This window comes from Salmo trutta, chromosome 7 (assembly GCF_901001165.1).
Source record: "Salmo trutta chromosome 7, fSalTru1.1, whole genome shotgun sequence".
NCBI classification, from domain to species: Eukaryota; Metazoa; Chordata; class Actinopteri; order Salmoniformes; family Salmonidae; genus Salmo; species Salmo trutta.
The window spans coordinates 17,208,503-17,232,232 of record NC_042963.1 but is presented as its reverse complement, the minus strand read 5'-3'; the positions used below and the strand labels follow the sequence as shown (position 1 = coordinate 17,232,232).

The 23,730-nt window shown below is 39.9% G+C and overlaps 1 protein-coding gene across 1 annotated transcript in view; it reads left to right on the top strand.

Annotated features, from left to right (window-relative positions):
• Positions 1-23,730, top strand: part of LOC115197034 (chemokine-like protein TAFA-5) — a 135,511-nt gene that overhangs the window by 91,346 nt on the left and 20,435 nt on the right. The window contains exon 3 of the mRNA XM_029758164.1: positions 16,741-16,868. Within this exon, the coding sequence (XP_029614024.1) occupies positions 16,741-16,868 (128 nt within the window). The remainder of the gene's footprint in view (positions 1-16,740; positions 16,869-23,730) is intronic.

Sequence of the window (23,730 nt, the reverse complement as noted above, 5' to 3'; positions counted from 1 at the left end):
TGAGCAGTATATGTATTTCAATTATACAACAGTGTTTACCACTCCTGGGACATCAATGATTACACATTGTAACTATGCAATAGACTACAAACATAATTGATTTGTAATTCATATATACAGAAAAAAACTATGCATATCTAATTCCCTTCATCTGCATTAATCTGGGGACACATGATAGTATTTCAATGAGATACTAAATTTCAACCAGTGGAGAATGTGAAACGCTTTATTGAAAGAAGTTCATTATACAGATGTTATAAATACATAAATGCATTATAATTATGATAATTGTAATATTATAAATACAAGTTAAATCTGTACTTCAATGCACATATGGTGTACATTATACAATTAGGAAGAAAGACGAGGTGGGGATAGAGGTGTGGAAGACAGAAAGAGAAAGAGGTAAGAACAGCAGCAGGCAGCATGTGATTCATGAATTACAGTGCCACCCTAATATTCTCAGTTCATACCAGTTGCCGTGTCTCCTAACCAGCCTTGGGCCCACAGTTGGCCCGAAGGTTATCTTAAAAGCGGGTGAGGTGGCGATGACGGGACTGGCTTCCTCTCTCTCATCAAAACATACTTGCAGATGAGAGAGCATGATTAAGCCTTGTTTTTTTTATTCTAACACGGTCAGTCATCTTAAATCAGGAGGTGAAATGCAAAACTGACCTTGGATCATTAACTCTTGTTCTACTACATCTCTGTCTGTATTTCAATGTAAAGCATACTTCCTATTGACCCGAACAAGTGACATCTCACCAATGATCATGCTGTGCCCTCTGTGTCAGCCAGTTCAGATGTGGGAGGGGTTCATCAACATAGCTGATATAACCTAGAGGATTTAGGGAGAAGGGGGAGAGGGATGAAGTGAAGAAGAGAGACTGTTATTGTGTGTGTGTGGTCTCAACTGGTGTCCACACTAAAGTGGCTACAGAGTACTTTATGCAGAATAGTTTTTTTTAGATATGAAAACAATAACTGAGATATGGCCATTCAATCTAAAGCAGCAGATGTCATTTTTAGGATATGTCAATACAGCCCAGTGCTGCTTACCTGAGAGGCCATCTTCGTAGGTGACCGCTTTGACTTCCTTTGTGTCGGAAAAAAGTTGCTTTCAGAACAATTATTTTTGATTGAAAATAAAAAAGATTTTGCTCTCGACAAAAAGACATAAATGCACCGCCATAGCATATAACAATTTGCCTGTGAATAACCACACCTTCATACAAATGTTCTACTGTATGCAGAATTCTTGACGCAACCGAAGATGCTACCATATCCACTCAGGAGCAGAATGATGACGTGTGGAAGAGGGAAAGGAATTAGATGGGAACAGCAATTTGTTGCAAGTTGGGGAGGAGGGCTAATAGCTGAACAATAGACTATTCAACCTTTTCTAAAGAATAGTCTAATAGCCAAGCTAGATGTGAAACCCCCCCCCCCCTCCTATCACAGACCAGATTTGTCCTAACGACCAAGGGGTAGCTTGCTACTCAATGTAATAAAGTATTGACTTTTCAAATAAATTACCTTACAAGTTATGTTGGCTGACAATTTGTTAGCTACACTGTCCTTACGAACCACATAGCATATCATTACAGCAGTATGTACCGGTATGTTAGCTAGCTACCTAACGTTAGTAGTTATACATTAAACTTGCAAGTATATTAACTATAGTCTATCCAACTACCCAACGTTTACTGACTTGATTATTCTCGTCATTCTTAGCTTAGCTAAATGGTATAGTCGTTGTGCTTTCTCAATGGACATTCGGTGCTTTCATAAATTCGCTCTGGCTATCTATAGGCTGGACAATAGAACAAGTAAAAATTCAACCAAGGCTGAAAAACGGCTTAAGGATGTTGGCTAAACTGGAACACTAGCGTGAGCCCATAGCGAATTGATGGAATGGAACGTTCGCAGAGCCTGTTTTGAGTGATGCTTAGAATTCCATAAAAAATGTAGCCCTTTTTATTTTACCACTACAATCTGTTTGTCGGACGAAACTGGGAAAAAAATACTTGTGTAGAAAGTAAATATTCGCACCTCGATGGTGTCAACTGTGCTTATGTCTGCGTAATGAAAAAGTAGGGAAAAAATTAAAACTTCTGACTATTTCTGGTCTAGCGATCGATGACAGACGAGCTCGCTGCCCAGACTTACATAAATACAACGAGGAGATTCTCCTGATTAAAATGGTGCCCATGTAACAGTTTTCCTTCCGTCCTTCTCCTCTTCCCTACCTGGGCTCGAACCAGGGGCCCTCTGCACATAGACAACAGCCACCCTCGAAGCATCGTTAATCAAAAGATTTGTTCTTTGGACTGAACCAGTCAAAAAGATCTGAGTCAGTAAAAAGAGCCGAACTTCCCATCACTATCACTGGCAATAGTCGTATACTGTATAACATATACTAGCATAGCACATCAGATTACATCAAGTGGAATGACAATCTCACTCAAGATTGCACAAAATGAGCTGAGAAAAAATCATGCCCTAAAATATTTTCATGAGCCACCGCCCCTACATTTTAATTACCACTAAAAGAGCAAAGAACCGTTTAGTGAACTGCTAAGAACCATTGAACGGAAACCATTGTTTTCACATAGTACCATCATCCTTCCCAAAGAACCCATGAAGAACCCTCTGTGTGTAGCTGGTGTAATGAAGAACCAGGCAAAGGGTTATTCAAAGAACCAATACAGTGACAAAATGAAGAACACTTTTTTGGTACTAACTAGAACCTTTTTTTGAGAGTCTAGAGCGATGCTCTCAAACCTTTTTCCTGGAGAGCTACCCTGGAGAGGCATTTAAGGTGATGACTGAATCAATAAATAGAGAGTGTTATATGAAGAGCAGGGGCATTTCTCTCAGTATTCCCTGTCCAGTCCTTCGGGCATATTAGCAGCCCCAGACCCTCTCTTTCCAGACCCCTAGCTTCTGCCATTTTTATCTCAATTTAAAATAATTGCTGGGTAACAATTAGGTACGTTACTGTGATTGTTTTCAGTAAAAAAAAGAAAAAAAAGCTTAGCACAGAGCTACAGTGAGCGAAAAAAGTATTTGATCCCCTGCTGATTTTGGACGTTTGCCCACTGACAAAGAAATTATCAGTCTATAATTGTAATGGTAGGTCTATTTGAACAGTGAGAGACAGAATAACAAAAAATCCAGAAAAACGCATGTCAAAAATGTTATAAAATGATTTGCATTTTAATGAGGGAAATAAGTATTTGACCCCTCTGCAAAACATGACATAGTACTTGGTGGCAAAACCCTTGTTGGCAATCACAGAGGTCAGACGTTTCTTGTAGTTGGCCACCAGGTTTGCACACATCTCAGGAGGGATTTTGTCCCACTCCTCTTTGTAGATCTTCTCCAAGTCATTAAGATTTCGAGGCTGACGTTTGGCAACTCGAACCTTCAGCTCCCTCCACAGATTTTCTATGGGATTAAGGTCTGGAGACTGGCTAGGCCACTCCAGGACCTTAATGTGCTTCTTCTTGAGCCAGTCCTTTGTTGCCTTGGCCGTGTGTTTTGGGTCATTGTCATGCTGGAATACTCATCCACGACCCATTTTCAATGTCCTGGCTGAGGGAAGGAGGTTCTCACCCAAGATTTGACGGTACATGGCCCGTCCATCGTCCCTTTGATGCGGTGAAGTTGTCCTGTCCCCTTAGCAGAAAAACACCCCCAAAGCATAATGTTTCCACCTCCATGTTTGACGGTGGGGATGGTGTTCTTGGGGTCATAGGTAGCATTCCTCCTCCTCCAGACACGGCGAGTTGAGTTGATGCAAAAGAGCTCCATTTTGGCCTCATCTGGCCACAACACTTTCACCCAGTTGTCCTCTGAATCATTCAGATGTTCATTGGCAAACTTCAGACGGGCATGTATATGTGCTTTCTTGAGCAGGGGGACCTTGCGGGGGCTGCAGGATTTCAGTCCTTCACGGCGTAGCGTGTTACCAATTGTTTTCTTGGTGACTATGGTCCCAGCTGCCTTGAGATCATTGACAAGATCCTCCCGTGTAGTTCAGGGCTGATTACTCACCGTTCTCATGATCATTGCAACTCCACGAGGTGAGATCTTGCATGGAGCCCCAGACCGAGGGAGATTGACAGTTCTTTTGTGTTTCTTCCATTTGCGAATAATCGCACCAACTGTTGTCACCTTCTCACCAAGCTGCTTGGCGATGGTCTTGTAGCCCATTCCAGCCTTGTGTAGGTCTACAATCTTATCCCTGCCATCCTTAGAGAGCTCTTTGGTCTTGGCCATGGTGGAGAGTTTGGAATCTGATTGATTGATTGCTTCTGTGGACAGGTGTCTTTTATACAGTTAACAAGCTGAGATTAGGAGCACTCCCTTTAAGAGTGTGCTCCTAATCTCAGCTCGTTACCTGTATAAAAGACACCTGGGAGCCAGAAATCTTTCTGATTGAGAGGGGGTCGAATACTTATTTCCCTCATTAAAATGCAAATCAATTTATATAACATTTTTGACATGCATTTTTCTGTATTTTTCTGTTGTTATTCTCTCTCACTGCTCAAATAAACCTACCATTAAAATTATAGACTGATAATTTCTTTGTCAGTGGGCAAACGTACAAAATCAGCAGGGGATCAAATACTTTTTTCCCCTCACTGTATTTCTCAAGAAAGAACTTTCTGGGAGTGGTCTAAGTGGGGAGCGGAAAACTGAAAATGAGCTGTTATTAGCAGAGAGGTTTGTAACTCTTTCGTATTGGTCTATTTACTAATTTACCACCTGGTGATGTCACCAGGCAGGCCAAAACTCCATCCCACCAAAAGAGGCAGAAATTTCAGCCGGTTCTTTTCAAACAGCTCTTCCACCCCTCAAACTGTGAAAATACACACAGAGTGTACAAAACATTAGGAACACCTTCCTAATATTGAATTGCACCCCCTTTTCCCCTAAGAACAGCCTCAATTCATTGGGGCATGGACTCTACAAGGTGACGAAAGCGTTACACAGGGATGCTGGCCCATGTTGACTCCAATGCTTCCCACAGTTGTGTCAAGTTGGCTGGATGTATTTTAGGTGGAGGACCATTCTTGATACACATGGAAAACCCAGCAGCTTTGCAGTTCTTGACACAATCAAACCGGTGCGTCTGGCACCTACTACCATACCCGTTCAAAGGCACTTAAATCTTTAACCCTCTGAATGGCACACATACACAATCCATGTCTCAATTGTCTCAAGGCTTGAAAATCCCCTTGATCTACACTGATTGAAGTGGATTCAACTGGTGACATCAATAAGGGAGCATAGCTGGATTCACCTGGTCAATCTGTCATAGAAAGAGCAGATGTTTCAAATTGTGTGTACACTCAGTGTATATAAAAGACAGCAACATCTCATTTGAAGCAGTATTTATCACCCAGGGTGGCCAGCAGTTGATGGCTCATTGACATGCTATTTCACAGACATACTGCCCCACTGGTGGATGTAATAATGTTATTTCTGTCTTATCTCTGCAAGTTGAACTGTGCCCCATCCGCCCCCACCTACTCTCTATCTGCACTCACTCACACACATTCATGAAGGTAGATTATATCCAGGTTCTTTCCTTGGTGCTTTGGTATTAGTGATTTATGTATCACTTCAACAACCCCCTCCCCATTAGATAAAGGTATGGGGAAATGTAAGAATTTAATTAAGTACCATTTGTGTTGTTCAACTGAAAATGTTATTGGTAATTGAGACTATTACAGTAACTATCAAATTGCCAGTCTCAATAGGCCACTGGAGAATGTATTACCTTATTAAGCAGTCCGTATACAATTTACTTTTCTTTGTCATCCTCTGGTCACCCTACCGAATTGTAATTTTGTGCAGGTTATCCAAGTGCATTTTGAATAGTTTAAATGTTTTTGCCTCTCTCTCCATATGTGTTATCTATATCTCTGGCTTTCAAATTCCTCCCCATGTGAATTGTTCATTTTCAGAAGGATACCTCCTGCATCCCTGGCAAAGTTTAATTTCATTGAGATTGAGGGGATGTGAATTTATATTGCATGTCATGAATTAGATATTTTTCACTCAAAGTTAATCTTTTGATCTTTTTTTCCCTTCACCCTTTTTCCTTGACTAGTTCCTTTGTGATTGCATATGTCCCTTTTAAGAAAATTGGCTTCAGCTGTTCCCATTACAACATCAAAACATATTTGGTATAGGTTGTTGCACCAGCAATAGCCCTGATGTAGAGGGCTGACAGATATCATTTCTCATGCTGCGGGCAGAAGTGGGCGGTCAGACAGAGCTCAAGAGAAAGTGCAAGTGTTCGCTCTCTCTCCTACTCTGCTCTCTTCAAACTATGTCTAGCCTATTGGCTGATATAGCACAGTAATCCCACTAGCCTAATATAATGGTCCACGTGAGAATCTCAGGTAATTTAACATATTTCTTAGGTTATTTTTGCTCATTTTGATATTGCCTGTAGGACCCAAAATTGCTGGGATCATGGCTGGCAAGCAAGCTGTTACATAGGCCTAAATTAACATTCAGGACTGCGGTTGGGTTGGGGACCAGTTCTTGCTCAAACAGTTGGGAGTGGACAGAAAGCCAGCGGGAGGAGGGTGAAGAAATCAGTCCTGCGCAGACCTCTACCCTGATGTTTCTGTTGTGATCCTCTTTTGGAGGAAAACATGTTTTTTCTATCTCTCCATTACATCTTAAATCTACTGTAACTTGATTGAGTTTGTACAATTGATTTTTTTGTAATGCTTGTGGAGGTAATTGAGATTGCTTCCTTGACATTGCTCTCTGTGTGAACACAATGACATTGCCCTTGGCTTTAAGTTCGTGCAACAGTGATTTGTTCCTCTTCTTTGCTGTACGTGCTGACATTAGCATAGTTTTATTTTTGTTTATTATTATATATTCTGCTAAATTATTAATTTCCCCTTGACCTAAATATGTAACTCTCTCTCTCTCTCTCTCCCCCTATCCCTCTCTCACTCTCTCTCTGAGGGCCAATTGGGGTGTCATGATATGCAAATAGAAGTGTGCAAATGCCCTACTTTCTTATGAATAGACATTTGTGTATGATCAAGTATAAAAACAGGTCTACATCAAGAGAAGTAAGCTCTTTGTAGAGCTAAAATGATCTGTTTCATAATACAGGTCTAGTTATTCATTGGCGGGTTTTATTCTGCCATTTTTCTTTCCCTTTGTCATTACGGATGCCCTTGCTGTGTGTTGTTTTCACTTCTGACCGTGCTAGTGAACAGGAATTGGCTTTAGGGGTTTGATAATAATGCCTGAACACACCCTCTCCCAACATGTGGTATTGTGGTGGTTGGTTGCAGTCTCCAGTGTCGAGCAGGTGTCGAGCACACGTGCGCACACATGCACACACACACACACACAGTGTTGTGTATGTATTCATGGATGTCAAGGGAAGCCAGGCTTCTGCAAAAATTTGACACATTTTAAATGTTTTATTTATGATAAAACAAAATTGGCTGTACCTATCTCACCCGAAAAATAATCAGAGCAAGGAAAACAGTGCCCCTCTGTCTCAGTATGTCTAGCCCATGTATTTGAGAATGAGAATGATATAGGCCACTAGATGCCAAAAGGCTGTATTAGCATGGGCAGCACCATTGACGGTTTCCACCATTTGTATGTAGTCAACTGTGTGGGACTTCAGACTTCATTGGCTGACCCCTCCTGGTGACCCTGTTGCAGTCATGTCCAACTGGGTCATCAGGAGGGATCAGCCAATCGTGAAGAAGAAAATGTACTATTTCAAAATGGAGATTGGCTCAATGGCAATGCCCATGCTGTCACAGAGACTATAATGGCACAGATACAAAGATGAGTCCTCTATCTATGTCTATGGATGCTGTCTGGACAAAAACAGTAAGACGTTGCCGCCGTAGCAATGTCAGTAAGCATTTGGCCTTCATTGATAAAAAAATCTATAAAATAATTTGCCAATCAGCATTGAGCTGAGCTCAACTGTGGGTGGTCCTGGCGACCAGGCGAGGAAGTTAGGCTAGAAAGCATTTTAGCCAGGTAGCTAGTCTAGGACATCAAAAGCTAAAAGCGTGTACTAAAGTATGACAGCCATGGACCATTATGCCAAATTGAAAGAGAGGAGGATGGCATTGGCGTCCAGTCTTCTAGTCTTCAAGTATGGTGAGTCAATAACATGTTTTTTCTACTTGTGTGCGCACACACACATGTTGAAATCAGTACCATGGACAGCCACATGATATTTAGCAATGTTGATTGGACTTAATTATTTTTGGTATCTTCAAGTTTGTTTCCACTGTATTAGACTAATCATATATACAGTTGAAGTCGGAAGTTTACATACACCTTAGACAAATACATTTAAACTCAGTTTTTCACAATTCCTGACATTTAATCCAAGTAAAAATTCCCTGTTTTATGTCAGTTAGGATCACCACTTTATTTTAAGAATGTGAAATGTCAGAATAATAGTAGATATAATTATTTATTTAAGCTTTTATTTCTTTCATCACATTCTCAGTGGGTCAGAAGTTTACATACACTCATTAGTATTTGGTAGCATTGCTGTCACGTTCTGACCTGTAAAGGTGTTATTTGTTAGTGTTTAGTTTGGTCAGGATGTGGCAGGGGGTATTTGTTTTATGTGGTTCAGGGTGGTTGTGTGTATGTGTCCAGGTAGAGAGGGGTATTTGATTTATTAGTCCAGGGTTTCGGTTATTGTTCTATGTTAGTTTATTTCTATGTTCTGTCTAGTCATTTGTATTTCTATGTTTAGTTAATTGGTGTTGGGGCCTTCAGTTGGAGGCAGCTGTCTATCGTTGCCTCTGATTGAAGGTCCTATAATTAGGGGTGTGTTTGTATTGTGGATTGTGGGTAGTTGTATTCTGTTTTGTGCTTGTCACATGACAGAACTGTTAATTGTTTACGTGTTTATTTTGTATATTCTGATTCTTCTTATATATTAAAAAGAGAAGATGAGTATACACTTCCTTGTTGCGTCTTGGTCCTCCACACACGACACGCGTTACAATTGCCTCTTGAGGCTATGTGGGACGTTAGCGTGCCCCCCGTGGCGCACCCTATCAACAGCAGGTGCATTTCAAGAGCGGCAAATTTGAAACCAAATAAATGTCCAAATTCAAATTTCTCAAACATACAACTAACTTACAGCCTTTGAAAGATAAACATCTTCTTAATCTAACCACGTTTACCGATTTCAAAAAGGTTTTACGGGGAAAGCATAAAGTTAGGTTATGTTAGGAGAGTACATTGACAATAGCTGTGTGCAATGCATTGTCGATTCAAAGACAGGCGTCACCAAAACCATACGATCAGCTAAAATTATGCACTAACCTTTTACAATCTCCATCAGATGACTCTCCTAGGACATTATGTTAGACAATGCATGCATTTTTAGTTCTATCAAGTTCATATTTATATCTAAAAACAGCGTTTTACTATGGCGTTGATGTTCAGGAAATCGTTTCCCTCCAATACCGGCAGTCAAGTCATCACAACACAATAATTAATTAATATTAGAAAACATTGGTAAAATATTATATTGTCATTCAAAGAATTATAGATTTACATCTCTTGAACGCAATGGACTTGCCAGATTTAAAATTAACCTTACTGGGTAATCACACTTTGCAATAATCTGAGCACTGCGCCAGAAAAATACGCATTGCGATACAGACTAACCGCCATGTTGGAGGGATCTAAAATCGAAAATACTATGTAAATAATCCATTACCTTTGATTCTCTTCATCAGATGTCACTTCCAAAGAGTCCCAGGTCCATAACGAATGTAGTTTTGTTCAAAAAAGCTCATCATTTATGTCCAAAAACCTCCGTGTTGTAGCACATGATCTAAGCCAGCCGGACTTCACTTCACTTCAAGAACGGAAAAAATATATTTCCGTTCGTTCAAACATGTCAAACGTTGTATCGCATAAATCATTAGGGCCTTTTTTAACCAGAACATGAATAAAATTCAAGGCGGACCATTGGGTTTTCTTTTAAAACGTTTCGGAATGAGAGTACCCACCATCAAATCGCGCGCCAGGGGTCTAATGGGCCATCACGTTCCATGACTCTTATTCGGTCAGATCTCACTGTAGAAGACTCAAAACACTTTGTAAAGGCTGGGGACATCTTGTGGAAGCAATAGGAAGTGCCAGAATATTCCTAACCCCCTTTGTTTTTCAATGGCATAGGCTCAAAGTCAATTCAACACATCAGGTATCCACTTCCTGTCAGAATCTGTCTCAGGGTTTTGCCTGCCAAATGAGTTCTGTTATACTCACAGACACCATTCAAACAGTTTTTGAAACTTTAGGGTGTTTTCTATCCATATATAATAAGTATATGCATATTGTAGTTACTGGGTAGGTGTAGGAGGCAGTTAAAAATGGGCACATATTTATTTTAAAAATTCTCAATACTGCCCCCTAGCCCCAACAGGTTTTAAATTGATTAACTTGGGTCAAATGTTTCGGGTAGCCTTCCACAAGCTTCCCACAATAATATTCCTTCTGACAGAGCTGGTGTAACTGAGTCAGGTTTGTAGGCCTCCTTGCTCGCAAACGCTTTTTCAGTTTTTTCAGCCCACAAATTTTCTATAGGTATGAGGTCAGGGCTTTGTGATGGCCACTCCAATACCTTGACTTTGTTGTCCTTAAGCCATTTTGCCACCACTTTGGAAGTATGCTTGGGGTCATTGTCCATTTGGAAGACACATTTGCAACCAAGCTTTAACTTCCTGACTGATGACTTGAGATCCACATAATTTTCCACCCTCATGATGCCATCTATTTTGTGAAGTGCACCAGTCCCTCCTGCAGCAAAGGACCCCCACAACATGATGCTGCCAACCCTGTGTTTCACAGTTGGAATGGTGTTCTTTGGCTTGCAAGCCTCCCCATTTTTCCTCCAAACATTACGATGGTCACTATGGCCAAACAGTTATATTTTTGTCCTCAGACCAGAGGACATTTCTGCAAAAAGTACGAGCTTTGTCACCATGTGCAGTTGCAAACCGTAGTCTGGCTTTTTTATGGCAGTTTTGGAGCAGTGGCTTCTTCCTTGCGCAGCGGCCTTTCAGGTTATGTTGAGATAGGACTCGTTTTACTGTGGATATAGATACTTTTGTAACGTTTCCTCCAGCATCTTCACAAGGCCCTTTGCTGTTGTTCTGGAATTGATTTGCACTTTTTGCACCACAGTACGTTCATCTCTAGGAGACAGAACGCATCGCCTTCCTGAGCGGTGTGACGGATGTGTGGTCCCATGGGGTTTATACTTGCGTACTATTGTTTGTACAGGTGAACTTGGTACCTTCAGGCGTTTGTAAATTGCTCCCAAGGATGAACCAGACTTGTGGAGGTCTACAATTTTTTTTCTGAGGTCTTGGCTGATTTCTTTTGATTTTCCCATGATGTCAAGCAAAGAGGCACTGAGTTTGAAGGTAGGCCTTGAAATACATCCACAGGTACACCTCCAATTGACTCAAATGGTGTCAATTAGCCTATCAGAAGCTTCTAAAGCCATGACATCATTTTCTGGAATTTTCCAAGCTGTCAACTTAGTGTATGTACATTTCTGACCCACTGGAATTGTGATACAGTGAATTATACGTCTGAAAAAAAATTCTGGAAAAATTACTTGTGTCATGCACAAAGTAGATGTCCTAACCAACTTGCTAAAACTATAGTTTCTTAACAAGACATTTGTGGAGTGGTTGAAAAATGAGTTTTAAAGACTCCAACCTAGGTGTATGTAAACTTCCGACTTCAACTGTAGTCTAGTTGATTTGATGATGTTTAAACATTTAAGTTGAAATGGTGCTGGATTAGCGGAGGCAGTGCTCCCTTTGTCTTTGTGCTGACTTTCAGTAACTCTGGTTCTAAATCACTAGTTGTTTAGTAAACTGTCAGAAACATTCAAATGCTTGACCACGCTGTAGGTCATGTTTGTTACATTCAATATTTGCTTTGTGGACTTCATCGGACAGATACTGCTCTCCAGTTTTGTGATGAAACAAACGTGGTTGAATTTATTTCGTCACTCTGTGATTGTTGTCTTTTTATTATCTCGGCATTATTATATATCATATGGCGTATGAACAAATGGGCTCCGCTACTGACACACACAAGCACCTTTCACCTTGTTTGATAAGGTCTAATCTCGGTTACCCAGAACTTAAATTCTCACAAAAGTTATCATTCCTATTTAACTTCTGTGGGGAATGACATTAACAATTGTGATTTCCATTTTGTGAAGGAAGGAAGCAAAGTCTCCTCCCTCGCAAAAGGAACTCTCGGCCAAATCCCTCCCTTTCGCTAATTTCACCTGTGTTTCTGATCTGTGTGGACGCACGTGTGAAGCAGTAAACATGGAAGAAGTGAGTGAGGATGTTTTCAACCAAGCTATTTTGAATCTATGCAGTGTCCATTCCATAGTCCCAGTCGGTATTAGATAGAACGGGAAAACAACCTGTGGTTACCTCAGTTACCCCATTGGTTCACAGCAAAATATTGACCCTTTTCAAATACAATTTGATTGTTGTCGGGGGTAATATAACTACCGCTCACAGGGCTTGAAATCACCGCCCCAGTTTAAATGCCGCCTTTGCGTAATCCTGATTCCTCCAAATAATCAATTAAGAAAACCCAAAACGAAGAACTACTGCTGCTTGTAATCACATAATTCTACAGATTATTGACAGATTCTTGCCGTTTACACGTGAATCTGACCACGACGGATTTGATAAGGTCGAGGGAGCCTTGCCGCAACCCATCATGAGATCTAAGCCCAAGCATTGGTTGGTTCCCTCCAGTGGGCTGTGCATAATTACAACCAGAGCTCAGATGGTGTACAGCAGTGTACTGATCATTAGAGTGTTCCTGTTTCATAACTTTAATGATCATGGTATTTCATGCATAACATGTCGCCTGTCCATCCATGTGCTGCAAATCCTACATTCTCTGTTTATCACACACTTTATCTTGCATCCTCCATTAAGGACACTGAAGTCCCTGTGTCAGTGTATATAATAGATTATTCTCTTTCTCTCTCCTCTCTTTGTCACTTACTCTTTCTCGCTCCCTCTCTCTCCCCTCTGTCTCTCTCTATTTCCTTGTCTGTACACAGATGTTTTTCTAGTTTCCCAGCTAGCACATAACGTTCTGAGAACCTTTCCTGGAGCTTGGTGAGAGTGTGGTTGTCCTATGGTTATTTTGCATACAACCGTCTCACAACGTTCTGGGAATGGTGCAGAATAGTTGCTTGGCTTTGGTACATCCTCAGCAAATTTAAGGAAGTTGCCAAAATAATGTTATTTTCTTGGTCTTTCATTACTCTAACAGAACGTTTCCTAAAAGTTCAAACATGATTACATTTAATTTAATTTTTGGTAATGTTCTAGGAACTGTCTCCAACTGGTTTGCTATTGGGAATGTTCTCAAATAGTTCTGAGAACGTTAAGAAACAACGTTATTCTGTGGTTATTTCAGTACTTCAGCAAAACTTTTTCCTACAGGTTTCCTCATGTTTCTATTTAAAGTAATGTTTTCAAATTGTTCACCGAAAACATTAAGAAACAACGTTGTTCTGTGGTTATTTCAGGACTTCAGCATAACGTTTCCTACAGGTTTCCTCATGCTTCGAATTAAAGTCATGTATTTAGAACATTAAGAAAACTTTACAGTAAAAAACAGAACGTTCTTTGAACATGACTAATGTTTTCATCTAAGAATGTTATTTAAAAACATACACTAAGTATACCAAACATTAGGAACACCTTTATAATATTGAGTTGCACTCATGTTGACTCCAATGCTTCCCACAGTTGTGCCAAGTTGTCTGGTGGACCATTCTTGATACGCAGGGAAACTGTTGAGCATGAAAAACCAAGCAGCGTTGCAGCTTTTGACTCAAACCTGTGCTCCTGGCACCTACTACCATACCCATTTCAAAGGCACTTAAATATTTTGTCTTGCCCATTCACCCTCTGAATGGCACACATACACAATCCATGTCTCAATTGTCTTAAGGCTTAAAAATACTTCTTTAACCTTTCTCCTCCCCTTCCTTTTCACTGATTGAAGTTGTTTTAACAAGTGACATCAATGACCACATTTACATGCACACAGTATTCCGAATAGTAGCCCATATCCCGCTTAAGGTCTTATTCGGGATAGCTGTTCATATTCACCTTTGATATCCCACTCATGAGTATCCCTGCTCCCATGAATAAACAGAATATTCCTAATTTAAGTTCATATGGGTTAAATGGCATAGCAACTGACATATGGACACTGACTGTAGGCCTATAACCTCTCACATGTAGCCAAATATAATATTAACTCCTGCAGAATAAGGAATTTCTTGCAGTGAAATTATACAGCAAATGTTATTTTTTATCGGGAACAGGAGTGGAGAAATATGATTTATTGAATGCACGTGTAATGTGTTATTTTTAACACTGTTATGCAAGCAGACAGTATTTCAACCACATAAAATATACACCCAAGACGAACTGAAGTCTTATCAGAAACATTTTTAGTCATTTTATCATCTTTTCATTTCCTTCAAACCTGTCAAACTGATGACATTTGAACACTTTGCACAGGACCAATCTTTCCACTGTTTTGGAGTTATGTTTTCTCCATGGTCCCTAAAGGAAATAGACAACTTTAGTGGTGTTAATTAGATTACTAATGCATTCATTATTTTGATGTAAGACATTATTCTGGTGAGTACTGCTTTATTTAGTCTTCTGGGGCTAAAGTTATGACAGAAGAAAAGCTGCATGTATCAAACCATAGTTGACAAACAAATGGCCTACCAAAAGTCGTAATTATAATGTGGCCTACCAAATGTCGGAAATTACAAGTAGAAACTTAATTTAAATGATAGTAAATGTATTATAGTTGTCACGTCCTGACCAGTAAAAGGGGTTATTTGTTATTGTAGTTTGATCAGGGCGTGGCAGGGGGTGTTTGTTTTGTGTGTTTCGGGGTTTTTGGTTTATGTTCTATGATTTCTATTTCTATGTGGGTTTTCTAGTCTTTCTATTTCTATGTTAGTTTTGGGAACAACCTCCAATTAGAAGCAGCTGGTTGTCGTTGCTTCTAATTGGAGGCCATATTTAAGTGGGTTTATTTTCTCTTGTGTTTGTGGGTGGTTTCTATGTACAGCTGTGTAGTCTTACATGACTGTTTTCATCGTTGTTTGTTATTTTTGTTAAGTGTTCATGTTTATCCAAATAAAATAAGGAAGATGAGCACGATACCCGCTGCGTTTTGGTTTGATCATTACGACGCTTATGACAATAGTAGGCTGAATTATTATGGAATTATTATGGTGGACCAAACTGCGCAGGTAGCCTACTTTTTGAAGTGATTTGTTTGACAATCAGTTGAAAACATCATCACACAACACCCATGATATGCGAAACTGAGCCTGCGCAGACCACAAAAACAACAGTAAACTGGATAAGGTGTTTATAAGCGTCAACTTGAATAATGATTGGATATTGGTATGCATGTAAACATGGTCAATAAGGGATCATAGCTTTCACTTGGATTCACCTGGTCAGTCTATGTAATGGAAATAGCAGGTGTTGTTAATGTTTTGTATACTCAGTGTATACATTCCATTCCCAGCATCAACAAAACTCTATCTATCCTCTATCTTGTTAAGTGTGTTGGCCACACCCACTAATTGGCCACATCTTAATAAGTGCTCGTTTCCTTTGAAATGGGGTCTGTTTGAAAAGAAAATGAACAGCTTTTTATGAGTGAAAAGACATGCTAGCTCCATCTTGGTGGTAAAGTGGACTAATTCCATGGATAGAGAATAAAATATCATAGTTTGAATCTCACTCACGCCATGCCACAATAAAAAATAAATGTGTTTGCATGATTAATGCCTAAGTAAATTCATTTCCAGGGTGTCCTATCTGTGCTTTGAGTTCAAAACAGTTATCCCAAAATAAGCTAGCAGTGTTATTAAAAGTCTTGTTGAAACATTCAGTTCAAGTTAAGAAGGTTAATCAAAAACCTCAAGATAACCCAAAAAATTCATTTAAAACATGTACTATATAACAAAATAAATAAAACATTCAAAACATTCAGAGAATGTTCGTAAAACTTTATTTAATTACCTTAAAATAACCCATAATTTGTGTTCTCAGAATGTTAATAAAACCTCCCAGGAAATATTTGCGGGAACCATAGTGAAACATTCTCAGAACCTCCCTGCAACCTAAAAATATACGTTCCCAGAGCAGGCAAAATGTTGACTTCCATTGTCAGAACGTTTAAAAAAACTTTCTGTTTTACTGGTCAGAAAATGTATGGCTTTGTTTTCCGAGAACCAATGGGAAACCAAAAACATACGTTCCCACAACTTCCAAGGACCCAAATGATAGCTGGGCAGTTTGCAAAAGCAGCCTGCAAACTTCCAGACACTGCCATACGCTTTGACAGAAATTCTCTCACAGATGTTGTGCAAAACTGTTCATCAATTCTGCATCTGACTGGATGTACTTGGATTTTGTGAATTGATACCATTTTGTGGTTTTGTCACTGTAGTTAAAAATATTTCATTTAATATATTAACCATTGACTTGTGAGATAGATAGATGAGCTAATGGTATATCAGCCACAGAGCCACGGCCATAGCGAGAGTTAACCGTCCCTCTTCCTCTCCTCTCCCCACAGCTCGCATTGTGAGGAGCCGGCAGTGGTGTGATATGATGCCTTGTTTGGAAGACGAGGGCTGTGACCTCTTAGTAAACCAGTCGGGCTGGACATGCACACAGCCTGGGGGCCGGGTGAAGACCACCACGGTAAGACAAGACTGCCAAGCCTCGTAATCTGTCACAGTTAGAGCGACCAGAGGCCATATAGTGATAAGACCTGTCCAGGGACCTTTGTTTGGTCTTGATGTGTTTCTGGGAATGGCGTAGAGGTCCCTGTAGAAACATTCAGAGCTACCATACCATTAATTTGCTGGAGAACGTAATTGAATATGAGCCTTTGCCACCTATGTCTATGTGGTCATTGCCTGATATAGTCAGTTATTTGTATGACTGCATGACTTAGCTATTTGAATGTGTTACAGTATGTGTTATTTGTGTCCATGTGTGGTAACAGAAAGAAAACCAAAGCTTAAGTTTGTTGATGAAATAATTCTCACTCATGCACACTTAACATCACTCACTGAATGGTGCTTCTGTCGCTATCTTGTCAGGGCATCAATTTCACTGCTGATTAAGGAGCTTCATTTCAATAGCTTCATTATGCAGCATTAATTTGCATCCTTATCATTGGCATGTTGTCTGATGTTCATAAATGTAGCAGAATGTTGTGCATTTAAATCTACGCCACATGCACAGCAGCTAATCAACCTAATATACACTACCGTTCAAAATTTTGGGGTCACTTAGAAATGTCCTTGTTTTTGAAAGAAAAGCAAATTTTTTTGTCCATTAAAATAACACAAATTGATCAGAAATGCAGTGTAGACATTGCTAATGTTGTAAATGACTTGAAGCTGGAAACGCGTAGGCATACAGAGGACTATTATCAGCAACCATGATCAGAAATGCAGTGAGTTTCAGCACAACCGTTTTCAGCTGTACTAACATAAATGCAAAAGGGTTTTCTAATGATCAATTAGCCTTTTAAAATGATACTCTTGGATTAGCTAACACAATGTGCCATTGGAACACAGGAGTGATGTTTTCTGATAATGGGCCTCTATAGGCCTATGTAGATATTCCATAAAACAATAAGCCGTTTCCAGCTACAACAGTCATTTACAACATTAACAATGTCTACACTGTATTTCTGATCAATTTTGATGTTATTTTAATGGACAAAAAATGTGCTTTTCTTTCAAAAACAAGAACGTTTTTAAGTGACCCCAAACTTTTGAACGGTAGTGTTGTACATGCTTAAAGAAGGCATTAACTGAATTTGAATAATTTACAAATGTGTTATAGCATCTAACATACACATCCTCCTAACATGCATATATAGGGGTCTGCCAACTATTGTAAAAATCTGTGATATTCTTCTGCATTGTAAAGAATCAGGCAGAATTCGCTGAATTTCCATCTAGAAGTGTCTTGAAGGCTGAAGGGTAGTCATGCATGCTCAGGTCCTCAGTGCCATGGTTCGCGGGCTGAGACAGGAGGCTGGTGGGCTGTCAGTCTAGTCACTGAATAATGAAACCTGTCAACCCAAGGATCGCTTTCAATGTCAAGCATTTTATGTGCAGACATCCTATGTTCAGGTACCATTGCTTTTAATGAGTCTTTTTTTAAAGATGGACAGGGGTCAAGGGAGCTGCTAACCCTGTAAATTCTGTTTCAAATAACTCACAGTTGTGTCTTGGTGGACAATTAGAGCCATCTCCTGTATGGCGGCAGCAGACTCCATTCTCTGCCAATTGTGGACGATGCTAAGGGATTCAGCTATGTAACCACAAGGCTTTAACAGGGGCAAACAAACAAACAAATTTTTCTAACTTAACTACAAACAGACCTCTAAAGTTAAGCCCTGCCAGGGATGTTGTTATAGAATAAATTTGACTCAATTACGTTGAACCCCTTTGCCAAAGGATTGTGCAGGTCACAGTAATGTAACCAGTGACAATTTCAACAGATTGTCTCAAAACTACGGATTGGTCTTGACTGCATGCAATTTATCCTTTTACATCAAAATGTTCCGCTAGCGAAACGTCTGCTCCAATATCCAATGATGGGCATGGCGCGAAATACAAATTCCTCTAAAATCCGAAAACTTCAATTTTTCAAACATATGACTATTTTACAGCTATTTAAAGACAAGACTCTCGTTAATCTAACCACACTGTCCGATTTCAAAAAGGCTTTACAACGAAAGCAAAACATTAGATTATGTCAGCAGAGTACCCAGCCAGAAATAATCAGACACCCATTTTTCAAGCTAGCATATAATGTCACAAAAACCCAGAAGACAGCTAAATGCAGCACTAACCTTTGATGATCTTCATCAGATGACACACCTAGGACATTATGTTATACAATACATGCATGTTTTGTTCAATCAAGGGCATGTTTTGTTCAATCAAGTTCATATTTATATCAAAAACCAGCTTTTTACATTAGCATGTGACGTTCAGAACTAGCAAACCCCCCGCAAACTTCCGGCGAATTTACTAACAATTTACTAAATTACTCACGATAAACGTTCACAAAAAGCATAACAATTATTTTAAGAATTATAGATACATTACTCCTCTATGCACTCGATATGTCCGATTTTAAAATAGCTTTTCGGTGAAAGCACATTTTGCAATATTCTAAGTAGATAGCCCGGCATCACAGGGCTAGCTATTTAGACACCCACCCAGTTTAGCACTCACCAAAATCAGATTTACTATTAGAAAAGTTTGATTACCTTTCCTGTTCTTCGTCAGAATGCACTCCCAGGACTTCTACTTCAATAACAAATGTAGGTTTGGTCCAAAATAATCCATAGTTATGTTCCAACAGCGACGTTTTGTTTGTGCGTTCTAGACACTATCCCAATGGTAAATAACGGTCGCACGCACGGCGCATTTCGTGACAAAAGATTTGTAAATATTTCATTACCGTACTTCGAAGCATGTCAACCGCTGTTTAAAATCCATTTTTATGCCATTTTTCTCGTAAAAAAGCGATAATATTCCGACCGGGAATCTGCAATTAGGTAAACAGCCGAAAGAAAATACTGCACGGGGTCGAATCGGGCATGCGCCTAATTCCATTGTCCTCTGATAGACCACTTGGCAAAGGCGATTATGTGTTTCAGCCTGAGGCTGCCTCGTCATCGTTCAGGTTTTTCCCGGGCTCTGAGAGCCTATTGGAGCCATAGGAAGTGTCACGTTACAGCTAAGATCCTGACTCTTCAATAAACAGAATCAAGAACAACAACACCTTGTCAGTTCAATCGACTCTACTGTGAAGTAGTGACCTGTGACCTGTGTCAATACCACTTGGGAGTCCTCTTACATTTAGGAACATACAGTCCTATTGATCAAACAACCATGAAAAGGTAGGCTCTCACTCCCTCAGTTATGCACCTCAGCAACAAAAAGATCAACGACTAATGCTAGCCAGAGAAAGATGAGCTAGCATCTAATGAAGGAACATTAGATAAGCCCTCTAAAACTAGTTGACCATCAAAATTGCAGTGATAAACGATGAGGAATTGTAGCATACTCTTCCTTATGCAGCTTGCCTGCCAACAATGCATGCTTGTCCCAACCAAGCACCCAAAACTAACTGCTTAAAGTTGGCTAGCTTGCGAGCTAGCTACTTCCAGACAAAAATGAGAGAACGCCTTACTCTGACCATTTTACTTACACTAGCAGAGCTGGTTAGGCTGTTTACATGTTATCTAGAGTGTTCATGACTAACGATTACTTTCTTTTCTTACATTTACGGACACATATTCAGTGGATGTTACTCGTTCATAAATTAATCAGTTATTCTGCACTCTGGTACACTCAGACAAGAGTGCTCTGAAACCAGAGTGAATTTACTAACACAAGAAATATGGTAACTGGATAACAGTTGTTCAAGTTCTTGCTAGCTAACCAAATGACATCTGCATCTCAAGCTGTGTATAGCCACCGAAACATTATATGAGGGGAAAAGGTAGTTACTTACCCACTCCTCCAAGGACATGACATCCTCCTAGCAGCTAGCTAGCTATCCAGATAACATTAGGCTCCGTGTTTTTAGCTGGTTACTACATAAATAGATAAGCTAGCCTGTTAGCCACGTTATGACTGACTTGTGATCGTTGCCCTTGCTTGTTTGATTGTATTGTCATTCCCAGCCTTAGTTACATTTTTCTGTTTTGTCCAAAATGTTGAGCCATTGAAACTGAAACAGTGTATCCCGAATAGAGGCAGGAAACATTGTACCAGGCCAGTTGTGATTTACAACCTGATAGCAATATTTTTTGGACAACCAAAAAATATATTGGTGAATTAAATGAATCATGCATTGCAGCAATCTATTCTGCCAACAATACCTTAGTGTACATCATGGAATGTTGAGGCAAATAGAACCTATTTTTAAAACCTCTTATAAAGTTGGTTTTGTAGCATAAACTGGGTATTGCATATTTTTGACTAATATTATGTTTGTATCATATCCGCAACCTCCGGTTAAAATGTTGTCAGTTCCACTTTAAATGTCTTTATAGCTACCATTGTGCTAGCAAGTTACCTAGCATTACTCAGTTGCTAGGGCAACCAACAATCAACCAGCGACCCTGACCAAAAATCTCTTTGCATATGACCAGCTTGAAAGCGGTCGGGCAAGAAGGTTTGGCACAACAAAGAATAAGACAGAGGAGTTGACTTAAGCACAATTAATCCAACTCTTCTGTCTTATTCTTTGTTGTGCCAAACCTTCTTGCCCCACCGCTTTCAAGCCGGTCATATGCAAAGACATTTTGGGCAGGGTTGCTGGTTGGTTGCCCAGGCTAGTTTCTTTGAAATATTTGCCAGTTGCTTGCCTATTCACCTAAATCAAAACACTCATCTTGTTTTGCTCCCAAAACACACTCCTTTAATGATTTATCAAAAAGTGATTATGTTCATACCCAGGAAACACAGTCACTTTTGTTTTCCAATTAACTTTAGCAAGCCTATTTATCCCCCCAAAATGACAGATAACAAAATGCATTATATTAAAACCCAAGAATTGGTTAATGTAATCTCACATTCACACTATTTTTAGATGCAATGAAAGTTCTTAATTATATGATTACATGCTCTTTGGCTATTACCTCTCTCTTGAGCATGTGGCAGGCTAGAAATGAACATTCTGTGGTATATCATCATTGAGGAATGAGATTACTGTAATCAGTCATATTTGGCAGCAGACATGACGAGTCCATGTGAAGACACAGAAAGAAGCAAGCTATGGTTCAATCTCATACACTGTCAGCAGCCGAACTCTTACCCTATGTCTACAACACCTTTTTGATAAAGAGTATTGGCATGAACTATATGAATATGTCTTGTGTGTGTGTGTGCGCGCGCGCATGTGTGTGTGTGTGCGTGTGCGCGTGTGTGTGTGTGTGTGTGCTGCTATCCTATCCATGAATATTTGACCAGAAATGTGTGTGAATACATTTGCATGGATATGTTTTCATTTTCACTGTACATGTACATGGATGTGAGTTTATGCACACTTGTGTTTGTTGCCTTATATGTGTACATACAGTGTGTTTGTTTGTGCCCAGTGACGTGTTAAAAAAGCTCCTTCGATTGAGTGAATGCATGAGTGGACAGCACAGAGATCTACAGATGACAGGCAGACAGGGCTGTGGTGTAGCCCTTTCCCTAATTGATCCCATTGGGCAGCCAGGCTTTAACGGGTCCAATCAAAACACAGGTTGAACACAGTCACCATGGAGTGGCCAGCTGCTCATCTAAGCACTCTACAGCATGAGTAAAGGTTGTAGGAATAGCCTACCCATCACAAATCCTAACATTGAGCATTATGGAGATACAATGCTAGACTGGCTATAGGTCAGCACATACGGTGCATTCGGAAAGTATTCAGACCCCTTGACATTTTCCACATTTTGTTACGTTACAGCCATATTCTAAAATGGATTAAATAGTTTTTTCCCTCATCAATCTACACACAATATCCCCATAATGACAAAGCAAAAACAAGCTCTATCTGGACCACTCAAGGACATTGAGACTTGTTCCGAAGCTACTCTTGTGTTGTCTTGGCTATGCGATGTACTGACTAGTCTCTCAGTCCCTGCCGTTGAAAAACATCCCCACAGCATGATGCTGCCACCACCATGCTTCACCGTAGAGATGGTGCTAAGTGTCCTCCAGACGTGACACTTGGCATTCAGGCCAAAGAGTTCAATCTTGGTTTCATCAGACCAGAGAATCTTGTTTGAGTCGTATGGGTGCCTTCAGGCAAACTCCAAGCGAGCTGTCATGTGCCTTTTACTGAGGTGTGGTTTCCGTCTGGCCACTCTACCATAAAGACCTGATTGGTGGAGTGTTGCAGAGATGGTTGTCCTTCTGGAAGTTTCTCCCATCTCCACAGAGGAACTCTGGAGCTCTGTCAGAGTGACTATCAGGTTCTTGGTCACCTCCCTGACCAAGGCCCTTCTCCCCCGATTGCTCAGTTTGTCCGGGTGGCCAGCTCTAGAAGGAGCCTTGGTGGTTCCAAACTTCTTCCATCAAATAATGATGAAGTACATTGTGTTCTTGGTGACACAATCCTGTTTTTGCTTTTTCATTATGGAGTATTTTGTGTAGATTGATGAGGAAAACATTTAATTGAATGCATTTTAAAGTAAGGCTGTAACTTAACAAAATTTGGAAAAATTCAAGAGGTCTGAATACTTTCTGAATGCACTGTAAGAGGCAACAATGATCTCACCTCAGCATTGTCAATGCTATTTCCTCTCTCTAACTACGAGAAACAATTACGTTATTCCTCATATTACTTCCAATGTTTTAACTATGCTGCTTATTGAAATAAAAATGTCTGTTTTCTAATCATAATATGACTGGAATTGAGCATGGGATTCACCTTGCCTCTATCTTTATCAACAATGTATCCTTAAGCATCTATTACTTATACCTATATTCCACTATGTTGTGTCACTGTGCTTTACTATGTGTCT